The sequence below is a fragment of the Lampetra planeri genome, chromosome 7 (genome assembly GCF_965212315.1).
Source record: "Lampetra planeri chromosome 7, kcLamPlan1.2.h2, whole genome shotgun sequence".
Classification (NCBI taxonomy): Eukaryota; Metazoa; Chordata; class Hyperoartia; order Petromyzontiformes; family Petromyzontidae; genus Lampetra; species Lampetra planeri.
In genome coordinates, this window is record NC_136113.1 from 365526 (window position 1) to 387405 (window position 21880).

The window sequence follows — 21880 nt, forward strand, 5'->3', positions numbered from 1 at the left end:
ATGCGGACCCGACGGCAGCCACCGACAGCCGGCGAGGAGACCTGCAGAGGCACGCGAGCACGGGACGATGGAGTGGAGGAGGCGGCGGCGGGAGGAGGAGGAGGGGAGGTGGCGGTGGACGGGGCGCACACCCCGCAGAGGCCCCAGCAGGGCGCCAGGCTGAGCCGGCAGCGGCGCGGGGAGGCGAGGACCGCCGCCTCGCAGCTCGGGAGGATGGCGAGGGGTGAGGCCGGGGAAGCGCTCAGGATCGGTGACATGTAACCAAACGCTGGGATACGCGTGCATTACTCTACAGTAGAATAACGTGGGTGTAAGTTTCTAACAGGTGGTTGGGTGTTAAAGCGGTTTCAAATGGCGTGAAAGACGCGTAGCTACAAAATACAACGTCCCATTAAAACGCCTGGACGCCAATTTCTGTAACAAAGGTGTGCCTTGCCATAATACACTGTTATCATTAATGCACTTGTCGGTTATCATGAAATAGCGTGCGTTCGAGTCTGTTATTACTTTGTGAGATGAAACGTTGGAGTAAATCAGGTTAAATTAAGAGGCTGTTAATGTTGGTGGGTTGGTGAAGGTGAGAGGGCTACGGTTGATGATGGTGATGAGGGAACGGCGTGAAAGGGAGAGGACAGGCAAAGTACAGAGCTGGGCTCCACAAATCTAGACGTTTTAAATCAAAATATTACTTTTACAAAAAACTAAAATATTATTTTAAACACGCAAACAAAATACCGGGGGGGGGGGGTGGTTTCCCACCAAAGCTGCCTTGTTTGTGCGCCTCCAATTCGTCCGGTTGGCTACAAACGACGCGAACGACGTTCATCGTCGCGCGTTGCTTATTTTTGAAAGTGGCGCATGGCGTGAGCGTCACGCACGTGGGCTAACTCACTCTGTCGTTGTTGTATCCTCAAATCTTGTAACTCTATTTTCACCCACTTCCCAATGTGGTATCGACTGCAAACTTGGCATACTTATGTCATACTGATGACAATACTATATTCTATCATTAAAAATGAAAAAAATATTGATACACATTTATTTATGTTATGTTTCGGCTTTGGTCTAATTGTCCACGCTCAACTGACGTTGGCTGTAATTGACCACGGCCCCTTACGTTGTGGCAAGCCTCGGGGCCACTTCCTGGAGTCGTGGAGTTCTGCCATTTACTAGTGCGGTACATTTAAATGAAAGCGTGTTAAAAAGTTTTTTATTTAACTTATTTTTAAAGCCTCTACTGGATTAAAGGAATGTCTCATACTTGTAATGTTTTTTTTTTCTATTTTCAGTTGCGTATGTATGTTGCAATGATTTCGTACAAATAATCAGAGGTACAGTATTTGTACAGTTTTGTTTGCTATATTTTCCAAAGTTAGCCGAGATGTAACGGCGTATTTGTATTACATTTTAATAAATAGAAAGTGTTGATTTCTACACAATATGATGTAACGCGCGTATTGTGACCCTTGACTAAACAATAGAATTCGTGTCCGATATCGAATACGGACGAGAAGTGGTCCTTAATGAGCCGAAGTTTGCCGACCCCTGGACTCGACGACGTTTTGCATTTTAATGGTTGGCGTCATGAGCGCACTACAATCGGGCTGGAATGGTTGAGTGTGAGACAATTCAAGCGAGTGTATGTGCATGCTTCCTCGTCAATGTGTTCAGATCCTGTAATGTTATTTTTCGCAGCGAACATAATGAGCTCCAACGCACATTGCAGCGCTGTTCTCGAGTCTGGGCTGGCCGCTCACACCTCGACGTGCAGCGAGTCTGAACACGACATCTCCTGGAACCCACTCTCGCCCTCCCAGGGACCCACAGGTGACGAGAACACATCAAGGAACACGACTCTACGGCACATGTCATATTTGTTGCTGTTTCTTTTACGTTTGATTTTTAATATCATGTATTTCAGAAATGAATTTAACATATCCTCAATTATTGACAATGTATTGTTAAATCATTATATTAGCATTAAATCAATTTCTAAGCATTACATATTACGTTTGTTTGTTGCACATTGAAATAGCTGATAAACCATATGTCCTCATTCTTACAAAAAAAACTCCACTCTCATTAAATACTCTCGCTCAAGTGTGTGCGTCCTAGACTCAATCATCGAGCTGGCTAGAAAACATCTGCACCCTTGTCCTGAGCTATCACTTTATTAAAACATCTCTTAACTACCTCTTACCTCGCGGTCTGCACAATGTCCCCCTGCAACCACCAATCCTTTGGGGCCGTCCATAAATGACATCACGCACCTAGGGGTGGGGGGGGGTCAGACATTTGTGGCGATGTGTGGCGATGGGGGGGGGTTGAGAAATGTGACGTCACATCAAAATGCGCAACTTTAATAAATAAATATAGACAATACGTTCTACTTAATTAAATAGACTTTTTAATAAATGTTTTCTCCTACAACATCAGAGTGCAGCACCACATTAAATACGCACTATAATGACAATAGTTTAAAGCGATTTGAAGCATGTTTTATATTTTTTTTGGGGAGGGGGGGGCAGAACTTTGTGACGTCATATTTGAGGGGGGGGGGTCTGACTTTTTGACGCCGTGTGACGATGGGTGGGGGGGGGGGCAAAAATCGTCCAAAATCGCGTCACGTCATTTATGGACGGCCTCTTTGCACTCTGTTGCTGATGAACCCAGGCGCGATATCGTTTGCACAGCCTTGCTTTAACTCTAGATTTGAAGCTTTCGTGACTGCAAGGATTCATATTCTTAGGTTTTTTCGGTAAAGTCACGTAGGTAAAACATTAAAATTAATAAAAGTAAAATAAAAATCACGACGTTTCAGAGGCAACACAAGATTCCGTCTTCAGGTGGAACCGTCACAGCCACAACAGCTGTATCAAGTAAATGAGAGATTGCAGGAGCTACCACTCCGTTTATATAATGGTTGGAGAGGGGGGGGAAGCGGCAAGTACAGCACACTTTTTATTCATATGGTAAGGTGAGGCTTAAGAGGGTGAGCCTTTGTTATGGAGAGGTACGGTTTGTGACTCAACCTGTGACAAGGTGAAAACAACTGAACATGGTAAACCTGTAATAGTTGTCTGTCAAATAAGATTGGCCAAATAAGTGTAGTTAAATCTTTTTTGCATGGTTAATCACATCTTTCCAATGATTACTCAGTTTGTAACCATCATCACGGTTGAAATTATGTCTGTGTTTGTATATTTGTATGGCTTCGTGTACAAACCTTTGATGGTAGCCAGGAGGTTTGCAGAGAACCTTGGTCTTGGAAAAGACAATTTCATGAGAGCCCACCGACTTTACCGAAAAAACCTAAGAATATGAATCCTTGCTTTAACTGTCCTCCCTTTTTGTGGCCTGACTGAACTCCTGTATCTTTACATACCAGCCTGTTCACTTAATTCACAAGATGCAGGACTGTTACAGCTCTCTCTGGTCAATATTATGATTCACGTAAACCTTTCATATTTGGCTTCCATTCATTGCTGAATTACTGTGATCGTTACTCAGAATATTACGTAAACTAGCAGGATATGTGTTAAAGTAAGAGCGAAATGCTAGGTGTTTGCTTGATGCTTTGTGTAATTTCAAATGGGCTTGATGGTGCCAGGAAAAAGTGCCATTTAGTTTAAACGCTCTTTTAGATGAGATTATTTTCCCATCTATTTGCTTTAAAGCCATCTGGTAAAATAAATAATAAACTCGTGAGGTTGATTCCATCATGCAGTACAATTAAATTGGTACGGTTTGTGTTATGGTTGGACTCTTTGTCTCATGCTTCCACGTTCTGCGTGTGCCGCAGCCGAGCGGAGGGGAGCCTGGTTAACGAAAACAAACGTGGCTGACATCATCAAGAAGCTCAAGCCTGTGGTAGGTGCACATTCGCATGAGGTGCTCCAAAGGTTTGTTGCAGTGTGCCACTCTTGTGTTGCGGGACATGCAGACCTCATCATTTCACACTCATGCACCCCTTATCAAAATAGGACATCGAACAGTGTTTGAAAATCTTTTTTTATGTAATGCCTTTGCATGCACACAGGCATACAGATAAAGGTACAGGAATCCCCCCGCTACAAATTGCATCATTATGCGTTGTTTCGCATATACGTTGCTGGTGAATGAGGGAACATTTCCTTACAAGTAGAATGCTTTGCATATTTGAAAAAAATGCGTGCGTAGCACGTGGAGGGCTCTCACCCCACTACATGTGTACAGTGCAGTATTGCATCGCAAGATAGGTGGACTCGACAATGTGGAGGAGTCGGACAACATAGTGGAGTTGTTTGAGTCCCCCATGGTGAAGAGCTGATGTAGTTGGAACATCAATGAGCTGAGGATGAGGACGATACCACCACCACTAATATTCATTGGCATTCACTGCTACAAGGAGCTAAGCTGTACCAGCAGAAGAAGAAATATGCTGTCCAGCTATCTTTGGAAATATCTTTTTTAAACGTTTTGCAATTACGCCATAAAGTCCGGAAAATAGTCGAGAAGAGAGGCAGATTCCCCACTAGTGCACATTCCAGTGGTTCCAGCTTCATCGTCAGATGAAAAGGCATTTGATCCTACCCCTTCATCTCTTCAACCATCTCTGGTAAGTGTAATCTAATTATTTGTATTTATTTTGAGTTAAAATGTATGTATGTTAATTTATAATCGTATGCTTTTTGTATAGTTAATGATATTTAGTCACGCATTGTTTCGTCCAGGAATATCGGCTAGGAACGCAAATCATGATTTTAACATTATATCTGTGAGAAATTAGAGTTCGCTTTAAATAATTTAGAGTTAAGTAGTATTTCCCAGGAACGCATCCCTTACGTATAATGGGGGATTCCTGTATAATGCGTCACTCCAATGGCAATTCTATGAATTAAAGGGTGTCCTAGAACATTTGATAACCCACAATCTAATTCTCTAGAAATGTGGCTTGTTGCGAGTAGGTGAATTAACCCTTTCACAATCCAAGACGTCTGCAAGTTGCAGGGTGGGTCCCATTCACCGCTGAATCTCTGAACGCGCAAGCGGTTAGCGTTAATTGTATGTAGGGAGGCTTGGTGCCGTTATTCTTATAGACATTGTACTGTACTCACCACAGAGAACTGTAGAAACACGACCGCACTCAATGACAGATGGCGCCAAACTGTTCCACACGCCCTCCCGCATGCCCTTTCCTTCCTATTCCGTTCGGAATCGATTATATTCCAATGACGTAAACCAGGGGTCCTCAAACTACGGCCCGCGGGCCACATGCGGCCCGCCGAGGACATTTATCCGGCCCATGGTCACTAATTGGGCTGCGCTTGTGAGCACTAATTGGGCTGCGCTGGTGAGCACTAATTGGGCTGCGCTGGTGAGCACTCATTGGGCTGCGGTGGTGGGCACTGATTGGGCTGCGGTGGCGAGCACTGATTTGGCTGCGCTGGTGAGCACTGATTGAGCTGCGGCGGTGGGCACTGATTGAGCTGCGGTGGTGGGCACTCATTGGGCTGCGCTGGTGAATGGTTTAATTGACCAATTGACTGGACTTGCCCCCCAGGCCTAAGACTGCCAGCCCTCCCCTGGCTGCGCTTGACTGGCTCTCCCTCCCTCAGCTCCCTCACTTGCCCCTCGGCTCCACTCCCAGTGATATTCCTGTGTGCTGGGGATGTACTGCGATCTGTGAACAAAACTGTAGGTGTAATTAACTTTTTAATGGCACCCGCACCAGTGTGAGCCTGGGGTAAAAGCGGAGTTCCCCCAATCAGACTGCATTGATGGGCAGTGCAGTCTGTATGTCTCTGTGTGGGCAAAGTTATTGCTGGTATATTGTTTTTGTAGCGCTGTATATATATATTGGTATTTTACTAATAGCAATTTTGACTCCCTAGGAAACTGATGTCAAGAAAGAGAAAAATTGACTCGGAGTGTAGGATATTCAAAGAACAGTGGACTTATGATTACTTTTTCATGCAGTACAAGGAAAGAGCTGTGTGTCTGATATGCCAGAATATAGTGTCTGTGTTCAAAGAAAACAATTTACGTCGACACTATGAAACTCAACATAAAGATAAATATGATTGTTTGGTCGGAGAAGTGAGAAAAGATAAAATATTAAAACTGAAAAATACATTAACAACTCAGCAAAATACTTTTGTGAAGTAGAAGCAGCTAAATATTTCATCACTGCGAGCAAGTTTTCAAGTTGCCAAGCTAATAGCGTGCACTGGCAGACCATTCGTGGAGGGAGAATTTGTTAAAGAATGCCTTATTTCTGTTGCCAAAGAGATGTGTCCAGAGAAGGCCGGTTTATTTAGTACAGTGAGTCTTTCAGGACCTACAATTACACGGAGGATTGAAGAAATGGGAGACAATTTGCATCAGCATTTGTAAAACTCCACAAAAAAACTTTCCTATTTTTCCTTGGCACTCGACGAAAGCAATGATGTTCGTGATTCTGCACAACTTCTAATTTTTATTCGTGGGATGAATGACTATTTCGAAGTCACAGAAGAGTTTGCTGCACTGCAAATCATCAAATGAACAACTACAGGAGAGGATATCTATGAAAAGGTTTGCCAAACTGTGAATGGTTTGGAGCTGAATTGGGCTAAACTAGCCAGTGTGACAACTGATGGTGCTCCTAGCATGGTGGGGTCTAAGAAAGGAGTAATTGCTCGCATTAACCAAGAGATGGACAAACATAACCATTCTCATCCAATAGCCATACACTGCCTCATCCACCAACAAGCGCTGTGTAGTAAATCACTGAAGTGGAACTCTGTTATGAAATTTGTGGTATCTTGTGTTAACTTCATTAGAGCTCATGCACTAAACCACAGACAATTTCAGGAATTTCTGTCTGAACTAAATGTTGACTATGAAGATGTTCTGTACCACACAGAAGTCCGTTGGCTGAGTCGAGGGAGAGTTTTGAAACGTTTCTATGACTTACTTCCACAGATTACAGCTTTTCTGCTTTCAAAAAACAAAGAAGTACCAGAGCTCAATGATGCAGAATGGAAATGGCACCTTGCCTTTCTGACAGATGTAACGGAGCTACTCAACAGTTTCAATGTGCAACTTCAAGGAAAGGGAAAGCTCCTCTGTGATATGCAATCACATGTCAAAGCATTTGAAATAAAATTAGGCCTCCTCATCAAACAAGTTAAGGAGGAAAACTTCTGCCATCTCCCCACAACTCAAAATCTGTTAGCGGAAAAACCATTGGTTGCAATTCCCAAACAAAACATGTGTGGATTCACTGGAAAAATTGCAAAAGGAGTTCCAATTTAGATTTAAAGAGCTTCATCTCCATGAACAGGAGATACAGCTTTTCCGTAACCCATTTTCTATTGACATTGAAAATGTGGATACAATTTACCAAATGGAACTGGATGAACTGCAGAATTGTGACTCTCTGAAAGACGCATTCAAGTCAAGCAGCCTTCATAATTTCTATGCATCTCTCCCCTCTGAGACATATCCTCATCTCAGGAACCATGCACTCAAAATGGCAACCATCTTTGGCAGCACTTATGTCTGTGAACAGACTTTTTCCAGAATGAAACATTTGAAATTTCCAACCAGATCTAGACTAACGGATGCACACTTGCATCACTTGTTACGACTAGCAGTGACAAATATGGAACCAGACATTGACCATCTCATTAGCCAAAAACAGGCCCATAGTTCCCATTGAAATACTGGCAAGTTTGTTGATTTAACGTTACTTGTTCTTCATTTTAAATATTGTATTTGTTCCCGTTTTGTTTATTCACTTCAAAATAAGATATATGTAGTGTGCATAGGAATTTGTTCATAGTTTTTTAAACTATAGTCCGGCCCTCCAACGGTCTGAGGGACAGTGAACTGGCCCTCTGTTTAAAAAGTTTGAGGACCCCTGATGTAAACGTACATGATCGGAACAGAATCGGGAAAGTGGTTAATGTGGTGCTGATTTTGTGATTGTGTGTGTTGTGTGCAGGAAGAGCCCATGCCCAACAGTATGGGTTCCTTGGTGACCTTTTGGATGGACGGGGAAGGCATTTCTCCATCATCTAGTTCCTTCTCACCAGAGCCCATCAACCATGAACACAGCACCCAGGGGTAACATTGGCCAGGCCACGGCTCTAGATTTAAACACGGAGACTTTTTCTTTTGAGTTAATGTGTGAGCTTTTGTATGTGCACACGGTTGCTGGACATCTGTGAAAATTAGCTTCATAGTTCATCAGATTTATCCAGGATATATAAATATTCTGATTCACCGTGGGCAGAGGTGTTGAGAATTCTAGATTTGAAGTTTTCGTGACTGCAAAGATCCATACTGTTTGATTTTTTCGGTAAAGTCACGTAGATAAAAAATAAAATAAATTAAAACAACTAAATTAAAGCATGACGTTTCGGGCGCAACACAAGCGTCCGTCTTCAGGTGGGGACAACGTAGCGAAAGCATAATCGCTTAAATGTGTCGTAAGAGATGGCTGTGACGAGGAATTATATTGTTGCGGGGGGGAGGGGGCATGGTGGGTGTGGGGGCGGGGTGTGGGCTGGGAGGTAACCTGGAGTTGAAACTGAAGCTTTGTGATGCAGGGGGCGGAAGTAGATAAGAAAGCTAAGTTAAGCTGAGTGTGGGGGCGGGGGGTGTTGAGGATATTTTTCCACTGCACTGCAATTATATCCGCCCTTATTTAATTTTTTACTGTTCGCTCAAGTGAAAATTGGTGGCTGGAGCTGATATAAACCTTTTTCAAGTCACCTCTGTCAAAATACCCAGCGCCAGGTCTTGTTCACATGGTCTAACAAGTTATTTGCATGCTCTGCCAGTCATTGCCATGTGAATATTTGAATATTTGTTTTTGAATGGTTGTGTCTGTGCTTCATTGTATATTGAGAAAGTGAGGGCACAATGTGGCATATTATTATCTGTATTACATTCTGTACTGTATTGTAATCTCGGTAATCATAGTTAAATTAATAGCCAACATCAGGTATGGGCGTCCGCTAAGTTAACTCAATTTTAAATGAGCAGTTCTTGTAGTCAGAGAAATAATGACAGCTAGTTGTGGTTCTGGCTATATTCCCCCTCAAATGATTACCAGCCATATTAAAGGCTCACGAATAGTGACTGTCCTATAAGAGTCTACACAGCTAAATGGAGATACTTGCTCTTGTTTTTTTATTAAGCAGGAATAAAAGACGGAGGGTCGAGTGTCGGGAGCTGCACCCTGAGGAGCTGGTGAGCATGGCAAAGGACATAGATCGTGCGTCCCGGGACGGCAACAACGCCCCGTCGACCGTGTGCTCGGAGCGCGTCCGGTCCCCGCCTCAGCATGGCAATGCCACCACCTGCGCAAGAGTGACGACCGCATTTGGAGCAGACCTGCCGCCGCAGGGCTCTCTCCACTCGGCGACGCGTCTAACTCGCGCAGAGATCCTGAGGGAACGCGCGGGCATTGCCAGACGCTCAGAAAACGGCCGCGAAGATCACAGCACTCCCACGCGAATCCTCGGCACTCCCGTGTCCAGCTCCTTGGTGATCGTCTCGCTGCCTCACGAGCTGGAACCGTCGCCGGAGCCCGCGTCCGAACACGCGTCCGCCAACAGCGGCGACCGCCCCCGGCCATCACAGCTCACTTTCTGTCCACCATTGCAGAGCACGCCCAAAGCCAATGGCTCAGGGTGGCAGTACGAGGCAGACTTGCACGCCCTGTTCGACGAGGACACGATGCACCCGTCGCATCCCCTCAGTGGAGGGGGTGCGGTGGGCACAGGTTCCCAAGATAAGCTCGCGACGGCGTCCGCTGCTCCGAGCCTGGCCAAGAAAACGGCATGTCACAGTGTTCAAGGTCTGCGCTGCACATCTGAGGCGGCGCAGGTATTATTGGCTGGGGACCTGTCTTCTTGCGTCATCGACGCTCCGCTTGCTGGGGCGAGGGCAAGACCTTTGTGCTATGAACCCAGCGGTGCTACTGACTGCGCACAGCGGAATAAGGAAGTTGGGAGTGCCAGGCCCACGAACACGAAAACAGGAGACACAGTGTTGGCGTTTGCCGAGGGCGCAGCACGGGATGGTGTCACGGCGGCCCGTGTGATTCCAGGGTCGAATCTACCCATGGAGAACGTGTTTGATGACTGGGAGGATGATGACTGGATGCACGACAGTTCCTTCATCGCTGTTTCCTCTCAATTGTCTGACCTTGTGACGAACTCCGAACGTGTGGATGCCACTGCCACAAGAACCTTAGTCGTGGATGAAATGCAGGACAACCAGGGGGAAACAAAAGGGCCTGCTCGATTGAAACCTGATTCTGTTGAAGCTACATCTAGCTTAATGAATGCCCCTATTAAGCAGAGTGCAATGCCATCTGCGCATTCAGCATATTTTCCGAACGGTTTTAATAAGGTCTCCCTAGAAAAACAGAATTTACTTCCCAGCATGCCACTGCAGAGCGCGTCCTCAAGCATTGCGACAGGCATAGAGCGAGGGAGTGCAGACCAGTCTGGTAAAGGTCCGTGTGCCAGTGGATTTCGGCCAAACAGACCAATGCAGGCCGCAGTAAAAAGTCTGCATGCAGTGGTTGGTCAGAGGGATGCAGCAATGAAAATGTCTACTAAGCTCGAGTGCGCAGACTCTCTGGGCCCTGCTGTGGTTCAGATTAACCGTGAGTTTTTCAAGGCAACAAGCTCACGCCAAGAGAAGGGCAGAATTGCTTGCCGAGTTGTTGGCCCGAATCAGACCATTGAAGCTAACCAGAGTGTTAACTCTATGCCTAATTATACATTTTCCACCAAACTTCAACCTAGTTTCAACTGTAAAGTTAACCCTACCCATAATTTTTATCCTGCACACAGTTCCAAATTGAACCTTAATGTCCACCTTAACCTCAATGCTACCTCCAATTCCAACTCCAATCTTAACCCAATCTCCTATCCCAACCCAGTTAAACCCAATGCTGCAAGTACTGTCATCGGTGAGGATGAATGGGATGACCTTGGTAATATGGACGAGCTCCTGAGCAGGATCCGGGAGCCCGTTGACGGCATCTGGGACAAGCAATCAGACATTGACCCCGTGAACAACGAGTGCACACTTTCGGAAAGTTTGACTGCAGACTGCCCGCCTGCCAGGGCGGATGCGAAGCCGAGTGGCTCTGGTGCCTCCTGCGGTGTTGCAGCAACAGCTGGGGCGGTCTGCTTTGAGGTATCGTCAGGCACATGTCCCACGAAGCAGCACAGCTTCAAGTTCGTCCGAACGAACAACAACTCGGCTGTTGAGAGGGTGAGTGACAACTCCAGCAGGCTTTCGCTATTGGCCCAGGGTGGCATGGGAACACGGAGCGCCGTGGGTGAATCCGGCTCTGCACTGACCATTCCACACATGGTGCATCTGAACACCGTCTTGCCCAGCCACACCCAGTCCATAAATATGCCGCTGCAGGCTCGGGCGGCAGGAGGGAGCGAAAAGGCGAGCATGCTCGTGCCGTTATCGAGCGTCCTGCCAGCTGGCGCCCAGACATTTGTGTCGAAACCGAGGGCTTCAGTGGTGCCGCCCACTCGCAGACTCACCGTGCCCGAGGCAGCAGCTGCGTGTCCAGGGCCACCGAGGATCGGCGAATTCCAGGGGAGGAGCGGTGGGGCCACTGGCGCGCCCCCAGCTGCTCCGGGTGGCCCCCTGAACCGCAGCCGCTCAGCATTTGACATCCTGTCAACGAATTCGAAGCCTGTCTTGCGGAGACACTACACGGACACGACAGTGACTTTTACAGGTATGTAAGGGCCTCTTGTCCGCACTGAAGCAATGTCTTAAGTGCAGTGGGATATCCACAAGCATAAGTTTGAATTCTGTTAAGCACAAAGCATTACGGTGTGGAATGTATGAAGATCACACAAGCATAGCATACCATGTGGTTTACTGTAGGGTACCCTGTCATAAGGAATACTATAGAACATTGTATCGTCTTGATTTGAAGCTTTCGTGACTGCAGGAATTACTTAATTAATTAATTAAATTTATTTTCTTTCTACGTGACTTTACCGAAAGAACCAAAGAGTATTGTATTGTCTTGATTAGTTGGGTCGTGTATCCATAGGGTAGACAGGTCATTTTGTTAAACAGCTCAAATCCCATGTCTTCTAACTCCTTATCTGAATAGGTTTAATCCAAGGGAAATTTTTACTTCAGATTTATATAACTGGCCAACTTGATTACTCAATTTACACACAGTACACTGCGATACACATAAGCATAGCTTATGGAGTACACTGGAGTGTACAGATAGTGTCAATTACACTAATCTGCACAGTATAACAATCATTAATTACAGTGCTGGTGATGTTACTGTGGTTTCTGTGCCAGGCTTGGTTAACAAGAATCTGTGTTAACCGTACCCCTAATGCATACACTTTCTGTGCGCGAATTTTAGGAGGCCCAAAGCGATGCGGCCCTGAAGAGATTGAGCGCAAGAGGCAAGAGGCGCTGGATCGGCGTAGGCAGAGCGCTAGCCAGCAGTATGCCACCCAGCGCACAACAAGGCCACCCATTAAGCTGCATGACTCTCAGACAAACACGAAAACCTGAAAGCTGTGAATGTGACCTACAGTTTAGCACTGATGATGTTTCATCCGGCTGAATAGAGCAGCACTTGTCTGCTCTTGAACTTGTGTCTTTTTGCTCCACGCACAGCAGCCATTTGTTTCCTCTGCCCTCTTGCTCTCTTCCCTGCAGTCTGCTGCGCATTTGTGTACTTTAATACATTAAATGTGTAAGCTTTCCTTCATCTGAGCCAGCAGTCCTTTGGCTGCTGGTTCCTCTGAACTTAACCAATGAGTGCTGATGCACGCTGGAAGGGGGTGAGACATCATAGTGGACCCTTTTTTTAGTGCATTGCCAAAGATACCGCTAAAGTGGTCCCTGGAAATATCAGTCGTCCTACTCAGGTTGATGTTCAGAAAATGCTTGGTTAACCCCATGAAAATGCAACATGTTCCTAAGAATCTCTTAAGAATATCCTTATTGACATATCCTGTGCCTTAATAAATGAATTTACAGAATAGTTAAATTGTACGCGGTCACATTAAGGGACGATGCCGAAACTGTTATACCATGCTTTCGATAGGTCGAAGAAAATCAACTCGTTCCGAAAAATCTTTTAAGAATAACTGTGTTGGCAGATCTTATGCCTTGATATGTGAATATACAGGCAGTTGAAGTGTTACCTTTTCACCTATAAGGAAAATGCTACCCATGCAACGGGATGCTCTTGATTACACTTTCAAAAACATCGATCCACAACACCGTGGCAACCGAATGCATAATGGAAATGTATCTGTCAGGCCCTGGTCCGAGGCACCAGGATGGTGTGCTGCCATATGGAGCACACATTCCATGGTGTACCACGCGTCATTGCTGAGCCGTGCCTTTTTGGCGCTTCCTAACTGCCGCATGGTGGTTGTGGGACTCCAGTGTGGCTGACATTAAGAAATGGGGGAATGACCATGCTGTTACTTTCATTTTACAGTTCGTGTCATTTTTTTATGAAGAGAATTTCTAAATTGTGTTGGATCGCCTGTAATCAACTGCCTATGTGTGTGTGAAAGAATAGCTCAGCTGCTTAAATGTGAATTCTCTAATTGGTTGCAGAGCCACATTCTTGGCAACAGTGGCGTTCTGGTACTTCTCTTGATTCTGGTTCAACATTTAAGGTCATGACAGACAGCTGCATTTGTGGCCAAGATAATTTTGAATGATATAGTTTTCCTATTTGGTATCTTGGCAAAATTCCTCCCTTCACTTGGAGCTCAGCCACCATTGGCCAGGCTTGAGAATAGCAATAGACTTTTACACATTAGGCTGCACGACTAATTTACGCCAAAATATTGGTTAAGCGGCAGTGCAGTGTTGTGCGTTTTAGCCTGTTTTGGCTTCATGAGCGATACAGACTTGGCCCTACTGGCTTTTATGCGTATATATTACAATACAAAATTATTTGCTTTTGTGCTCCGTTGCAGTCACACCTTTGCCATATTCTCCAGGATTCTATGAATGACGTAGATATATTTTTGCTAAAGCATGAGCATGGCTAACATTTCCCCCCTGAGAATTATTTGAAACGTTAATAACATTTCACTCAAATCAGGACTGACAGCTAACTGCAGCTAGTATTTTTTTCATATTTCTGTTCTGAATAATGGAGGTTCAAAACAAATCTTTTAAAGTAAATATGTACTTTCTTTTTACACTAGCTTGTTTATTCAGAACGTGATGTAAGCATAGCCATGCATTGCATCATAAAGAAAAGTGGATCCGGCTTGGCTTATTTCTTATTTAGTCAATCCTTCGAAGATAAATAGCACACGTGATGTTGTGGTAATGTAGATGTGCAGCCCTGTAACGTTTTTCTTTCGACACTGCCAGCAGAAGGGCCTCCACTAGAGGGAGCTCTCGAGTGGCCCCCTGGAGAACACTTGACCTCTTCTCCACACTGGCCAAGATGTTGAAGAATTGGGAGGACTCGCACTTTACCCCATGCAGCCTGCCAATCGACTTGCTGGGTGGTGGGGGGGGAAACCACTGCAGCTCCCAGCTTGTGGTAGCTCAGCACAAAATGTGTTTGGCACCCAAGGGAGTCGTACAGAATATTTTCTTAAGACCTGTTTCATATGTTCATGTTTTACTCTTGAATGTCAGTGACAGACGCACTGGGTTTGATGTGTTGGGCAAGTCTGTGCTCAAGCGAATTGTAAATAAAAGTGTGACTCGTTTCTTATTTAACACGTAGGCTTTCGCGACCAATATTATTCATATTCACCGTTTTTGGGTTTAGATCGCGTTATTTATAAATGTGTCGTAACCCTCCACCACCCGACACGGCCAATCAGTAAAAAAGTGTCACGTTCACAAAAGACACTTCAACACACCGGTGGGTTAAAGCAGTGAACTATTTGTCTTTCGTTTCTTATTGCCCATTGTGTCAAACTGTCAAGGTTAGAGGTCATCACAGCCAATGCAGTTGATGGCACCAGACCTTGCCATGGCTTCCCTCGCCCAGCCCAGCTGTTGTTTGCCTTTTACCGAGATCGGTATATGTTTTTATTTTGTGCCAAATGAGGACTATTGCAATTCCTCATCGTTGCAGTCGAAATGCTTGATAATCTCGACAATCTTCAGCCAGCGCATACTGCTGTGTAATAACTGATCAATCACAACCGGTCAAAATACACATCAAGACTGTATAAAGAACAACCATTTATACGTGCTTGTAAATGCAGCAATTAAAACAAAGTATTACACACATCACGGTGTCCAATGTATTACATCAACAGTAAATGTATGTTCAGTAGTATATATATTGTTTAGGTTTGCATTTGGCAAATACATCAAAAACAGGCTTTGCGAATCAGATGGAGACCACGTAAAACAAACCTCTGAGTTCCCTCCTTGGAGAAAAAACATTCAGCCAGGTTGGAACTATTTCAAATGATCAGATTTTCAAAGCAGATCCGAATATGGCACCATGTAGAAGGTACTGTAATTAACAATATACAGAGAACTGCATTGGTTGATAGTGTAACGTATTTGGCTAATCACCAGGAAAACCTTGGTGTGTTACCAGCAGTGGGAATCGATCCTGTGCACACGAAGTGGGGGGCGCCTTGACCCTGAGGCTACACAGCCACCTGCGGGAATTTGGTGATCGTCGACTTGGCTAAGAATCAGCTTTGCCAAGTCAATGCGGTCTGGGGCTCCTCGCGCTATCAATGTTGAACCGCCGAGGTATGGGTCGCATTTTCCTCTGACAATGTTAGCACATCACAAGTCGACATGTATGCACAAATGCGTACCTAACAACTTAAAAAGAGTAGTATCGTATTACAGTATATAGATAGAAAAGTATATTTACGTCGGTTATATAGATGTAATTTACAACATGCTAGTCAATAGGACAGAACAGATCTCTGGGAAGGGACCCATTAATGTATTGGCGGTATAACGGTGGTGTACATTATACATTTTTTTAAACGCAGTAATCAATTATTTTCCCGCGATTCGCATCCCCAGTCAGAAAATCTTGCGGGGTGAGCGTCAAACTAAGGTCTCGTGATGTCGAAGCAGTCGGAAGACAAACGTCGGTTCAAATTTTGATATGAGGACCGGTGTACCGCCAAGACGTCTCTCTGCATTTCGAGCAGTGGTTCCCAACCTGTGGCCCGCAGGCCCACTGGTGGCTCCCCGAACCATGGGAATTGGTTTTCTGAACTGTTGCAGATTTCATATTTTTTTCACAACGCACCAGATTTGTCAATACTCGATGGTCTGCGACAATTAGTTTGAGGGTTGACAATCATCCAAGGGGTCCAGAGAGCTTGGGAACCACTGGTTTACGTCTGTGTAAACCATGACCCATCCGTGGGTTATGTCCACCACGAAGACCTCTCGAGCGATGAGACATTTACAGCAGCCAATGTGAGGTTGTACAAGGCACAGATCAACTCGGGAGACGCAGGATGCGTCACTGACCCGGCGGGTTTTGCGGGATTGTCTCACAATGGCGTGAGACCAGGAGAGGAGTGAAGTGATTTTGCTGTGGCATTAACAAGTGTGGATTCTCAAGTCTGTGAAATGCTCAGGAATCACAAGTGCCGCCAGTTCGTGCGTGACTCGTGTGCTGATGCAAGCGACGTGAGAGGTATATGGTTTTGAATATTAGCTGGTGCAGGAAAGCTTTCCTGACTTTTTTACATTGACAAAGTGCTACACTATTTGTCTGGGAAGCTATTTCATGAACATCGTTACTATATGGTCGTCAAGAAATGCAAACCAGCAACCAACCTATTATGGAAAAACAGATCGCATCGTTGTCAAGGTCTGGGAATTGCAATGACGTCCACTAGGGACAAAATAGTTGGTGGTGAACATATTGTCGTGCCATGAAGCCCAAGCCTGATTGTAACGAGAGCAATGTGTGCGTTGCACGTGCGACGTGAGACCTGACAACCCTGAGTATTGGAACTATGGGATCTTTAGCCCTGTTTAGATACAGTATCAACTGCAAAACAGGCGTTCCCTACACATTAAAGAGAACCCACAATGCAGTGGACCAAATAAAGAAGGAAAAGTGTAAACGGGCAGCTACGGCACCTTCATTTGCCACTGCTGCATTGCGGCGAATGTTGGCAAAAACACCAAGCACTTTGTTTGCGAGGTGTGGGGGAATCTCACGTAGAGATATTTTCAGGGAAAGCCTGGGTATGCTTTAGCTTCAATATACCAATGTATGTACAATTTTAATACTGAGAATGCTTTTTGTTTCTACCATCGTAAATTGTTTTTTGAAACTCATGAGGGGATTGGTTTGAAATCACTGAAAGGAAATGATGTAAACTCTAATATCTGACATTCATGGTTTACCATGAGACTTTGTTTTGACTTCACGACCGAGATTCAATTAAGTCAGTTAAAATTGATCGGGTATTGCCTTTTTTAACAAAGGCCACTGGGAATATTTTTTATTTTGAAGGAGTCTGCAGTCGGGTTATCGTCTATGGATTTAACAAAATATGAAAAGCATTGTACCTCAGTCATATTTACAAGCATATATGTGTTTGGGACAACAGCATAAAATCACGGAAGCTATTTAAAGCGTTAAAATAGTTTAAATGGGGCTGAGGAGACATAAAATAATATGTAATGTCCATATTAATATATTTATCCATGGGAAGCCTACTTTCCAGGATTTAATGAATTTCCTTGCAGTGACTTAACTAAAGCCTCATTATGTATAACACTATTAGCTGCACTGTGATAATTTAGAAAGGCTGTGGCAGGTTGCAAGTCCCAGCCTAAGGCCTTCTTCTGCCCAGGCATTTACCACATTTATGCTTCGAGGTAAAAACTCGACACTTAAGTACTAAATGCATAGATACACCACAAGTGGTGTAAACACGTGGTTTACAACCTTGAGTACAGGCTTAGACATTCGAAGAGAAAATAAGAGCCAATTACATTGGTCCCATTTCAATCACAATACAGTAGTCGCAATTCACAGTAGACATTTAACATTCACTGTCCCCCCCACCAATTAGTATAAATGCACGAGATTTTTATGAGCAAATAATGACCAGTAATTGGAAATTATCGAATTTTGCACAATCTGATGCATGGCTATTGAGTGTCAGAACTTCAATTGTATCAATACATCATTGCAGTTGCCTGATGCACAGTTATTAAAAGACACTCGCAAATTCAACTAATCCACTTCTATAATACGTAGGTCAATTTTGCACTACCTTTAGATCATAGATCCAATCATGCGCGACGTCTATTTGGAGGATTATTATTCAATCGGTCACCAAATTAACAACTCGTAAAGACTGTAGAAGTGCAGTAATGTAAACTAATTTGATATTTGGTATTTTCAAAGTAAAGTAATCTAATTACACGTTTACCTTAATGATCAATTTATACAAATTAACAAAGTATGAGGTGTATTTATCCTCAGAATCTTTATCTATCCTGGAGAAATCCTATGAGCTGTGAAGCTCTTTTTTACAGACGTGGGATATAACACCATCATGCGGTATTGTGGTCGCGGCCCTCATTCATTGATCGTTTCTGTTCTTGTAATGGACATATTTTGCTTAGATAAACACTACCCCTTTTTATTTCTGAGTTTTGAGCATTGAAATTAATAAAATCAAATCAATTGAATTAGCTGAACATAGTTGGCCTGAGAACGGATGGGCTTCTTCACAGCTTCTCGCCAGGTTGTGGGGCCAGGTCCACGTAGCCCTCTGCATTGAAGGCGGCCATATTGACATAGTCCTGAATTGAACACAAATACGAACACACGCATCAATACATTACACAAAGATGCACGTCGCACATATTAATCTGCAATTACACATTGATGTTGCATACATCACGCGCATTACTGTATGCACAAATAAACGCATTACCTAAGTACACAATTATAAAAACTTAGCTTCTCCCTGTAGCCATTCAGACTTGGGGCAAGTGCTTTTTAGAAAGCACCTGTGAAGGCCAGCATGGTACTGTACATGAGAGGGTGAGTGGCCAGCAGCATACCTGGTCACCTTCGTCTCCCCAATGCTGATATTTACACACTGTACCCGGTACTTATTTTAAGGTTGAGTTGACCGAGGGGAGTCCCAGGACCAGTTCAAGTATCACTCGCTATCCAAGGTCCGGGATCACAATGCGCGAACCACAGTACCACCCCTCGTCACGTAATCACGCACGCGATAAATTTAACAAGGTGTGGCAAGGCCGTAATTATAATATATATTGGAGGGGACACATCCAATATATATTGCTATAAAAAAACAATTGCTATGCTATGGAAATAAAAACAACAATTTGCTATACCTTGGCCACAACATCTGGACTTGTCTTCATATAAATCAATGCATAGATTTCTGTTTATATGATTGTGGTTATGGTTGTATTTTATTAATCCCTAATCTCTGCCATTACATACAATGAAACAAGACATGGTAAAAAAAGTTAAAACAGAGCAATGTAATACAATACACTATTCGACATTTTGGTAAAAAAAGAGTCCATCCCATGTGTTAGTGAATTTTTGAATATTTTAGGCAGGAAATTAGTTTTCAACTTTAGATATTTTTCTGGGTTGGGACCCCCAGACACCGTGGAAGATTTGGTCCCCCCCGATGTTGACTCCATGGCTACGGCCTAGCTGTAAGTCAACAGTGCAGCATGGTGTCTTAAGGTCGAGGTGCATAGTGTGCAAAGTACAGAGTGTGATGTATATAAGGTGGAGATTGGTGGAAGGTTTTTCAAGTGCACTATGATCTAAGCAACTGGAGGTCAATTCCTCTCCATGACATACAATGAATGATACATCCTGCATAAAATGTTGTAATTAAAGGCAAAGCATTACTTTGTTGTGGGCCAAAATAATAATAGTCCTACTCTTTGGTTCTTTCGGTAAAGTCACGTAGAAAGAAAATAAATTAAATAATAGAATACGACGTTTTGATTGCAACACAAGCAGTCATCAGGTCGAACTAAATTTGAGAGAGAGACAAAACACAGACACGGAGGCGCACAGACAGACACACAAACAGAGAAAGACAACACAGAGACACACAGGGACACACAACATAGACACAGTTGTGCATCTCTCTGTGTGTCTCTGTGTTGTTTCTCTCTGCTTGTGTGTCTGTCTGTGTGTCTCCGTATCTGTGTTTTGTCTCTCTCTCTCTCAAATTTAGTTCGACCTGATGACGACTGCTTGTGTTGCAATCAAAACGTCGTATTCTATTATTTAATTTAATTTCTTTCTACGTGACTTTACTAAAAGAACCAAAGAGTAATTCCTGCAGTCACAAAAGCTTCAAATCAATAATAGTCCTGTTGGTGTTAACTTTTGACTTCGCTTTACAATTCGTATGCCACATTTGAAAACTATTACTGAAATAACGAAGGTAAATAATAATGTCGTGTTTCGTATTTTGTATGTGGGTGGTGGTAAAATAAGTAAAGGGAAGGAATTGATTATCCAAAAAGGGCCCTCCAATTGTAAAACAATCCTGGGGCCCCAATAACCGTAACACGGCGCTGACTATGCGAGTGTAAAGCGTCGCGCTCTGCGTAGTGGTCTCACCTGCTGGGAGTTGGCGATGGTGTGCAGGGTGCGGGCAACCTCCTGGAAGTCTGGGCGGCGCTGGGGGTTCCCCTCCCAACAGCGCATCATCAGGTCGTACCTGAACGGCAGAGAGACACCGTTGAGGTCCCCATGCGCACAAGAGAGCTCGTCACAGCCAGATCATTGCCAATGCCACCTCTCACCCGACCTCGCTTCATAGCTCCTGCAACAGGGCGGAGTGACCTGCTTCAGCAGAAGATTCCCAAGTACGCAAGTGGCATCCACATATGCTGTGAGCATAGTGGGGCTACTGCTCCCGTGTCCTTCCGGCAATCAGTCACCAAACCATTGCATGGCTTTTGATTAATACCCCAGGTAAATTACACACACACAACCTTGGCTAATGTTGTGACACATTCCATATACCAAGTGGCAGTGTGATACCAACAAATTGCGAGAATACACAAGAGCACCTGTGCTATCAACGCACTTGTCACTTGGAACTTTTCTATGCGCTCCATCATCATCATCAGCCTCCCCAAGCCAGTCCTGTGATGTAATGCTCCACCCAGCACCTGCACATGAGCTGATTTCATCGCTCCATCTCCACGGTGAATGTCCTCTCTGACGAGTTCCCTCCCTTGCCTGTTATTTCATTGTTAGTCTTGACCACCAGCCACTGTCCCTTCTAACACCTGCCTACTACGTTCTCTGGTCCATGCAACTACCGAAACTTTATTTATGTGCACCGCATCATTTGGGTCACCGCTCCGGCCGATAATGCAATGGCGCTCAGCTGCATCACTTTAACAAACTGAATCTCAGGTCTCCACATGCAGACTCACAGGCAAAAGAATGCCCATGCACACACACACACACGCGCGTGCACACGTACATGGCAAGGCTGCAGTGTGGTGGTCGGGCCAGGCGATGTCCCTGCAACAACCGCGTGCCCAGCATCACGTGGCACGTAATGTTCGCATACGGAGTGTAGGCTGTGTGAATAGAGAGAAAGAGAATCATAACCACCATCACTATAATCATGAGCAACAGCGCTGTCAAAATTGCCGTCATCAATGTCACCAACAACATCATCAGCAGCGCTGTCACCGACATCATTGCCATCATCATACTAACATCACCAGAAACAGCACAATTGTCAACATCACCACCGGTGGCAACAATATTCTTGTCATATACATCACCAGAGCAGCGCTGTCCACAACACTACCATATTCAATAGAAGTATTTGGCAACATTGCC

The 21880-nt window shown here is 44.5% G+C and overlaps 2 protein-coding genes across 2 annotated transcripts in view; one reads left to right on the forward strand and one right to left on the reverse strand.

The window, feature by feature from the left end:
* Positions 1 to 15279, forward strand: LOC144720141 (uncharacterized). The gene is made up of 6 exons (XM_078596648.1): positions 1 to 223; positions 1696 to 1827; positions 3803 to 3870; positions 7970 to 8091; positions 9174 to 11752; positions 12410 to 15279. The coding sequence occupies exons 1-6, from the start codon at positions 1 to 3 to the stop codon at positions 12562 to 12564; spliced, it is 3279 nt and encodes a 1092-aa protein (XP_078452774.1). The 3' UTR covers positions 12565 to 15279.
* The window catches only part of LOC144719694 (tyrosine-protein kinase receptor Tie-1-like), a 20258-nt gene continuing 13596 nt past the window's right edge, over positions 15219 to 21880 (reverse strand). Inside the window, exons 11-13 of the mRNA XM_078595825.1 lie at positions 21513 to 21612; positions 20636 to 20735; positions 15219 to 18807 (exon numbers count right to left, since the gene is read on the reverse strand). Coding sequence (XP_078451951.1) covers positions 18733 to 18807; positions 20636 to 20735; positions 21513 to 21612 — 275 coding nt within the window. The 3' untranslated portion in view covers positions 15219 to 18732. The remainder of the gene's footprint in view (positions 18808 to 20635; positions 20736 to 21512; positions 21613 to 21880) is intronic.

Coding starts and splice junctions, on each gene's coding strand:
- LOC144720141 (XM_078596648.1), top strand. CDS start 1: ATGCGGACCCGACGGCAGCCACCGACAGCCGGCGAGGAGACCTGCAGA. Junction 3,871..7,969: donor TCAAGAAGCTCAAGCCTGTG/GTAGGTGCACAT, acceptor TGTTGTGTGCAG/GAAGAGCCCATGCCCAACAG. Junction 8,092..9,173: donor CATGAACACAGCACCCAGGG/GTAACATTGGCC, acceptor TTTATTAAGCAG/GAATAAAAGACGGAGGGTCG.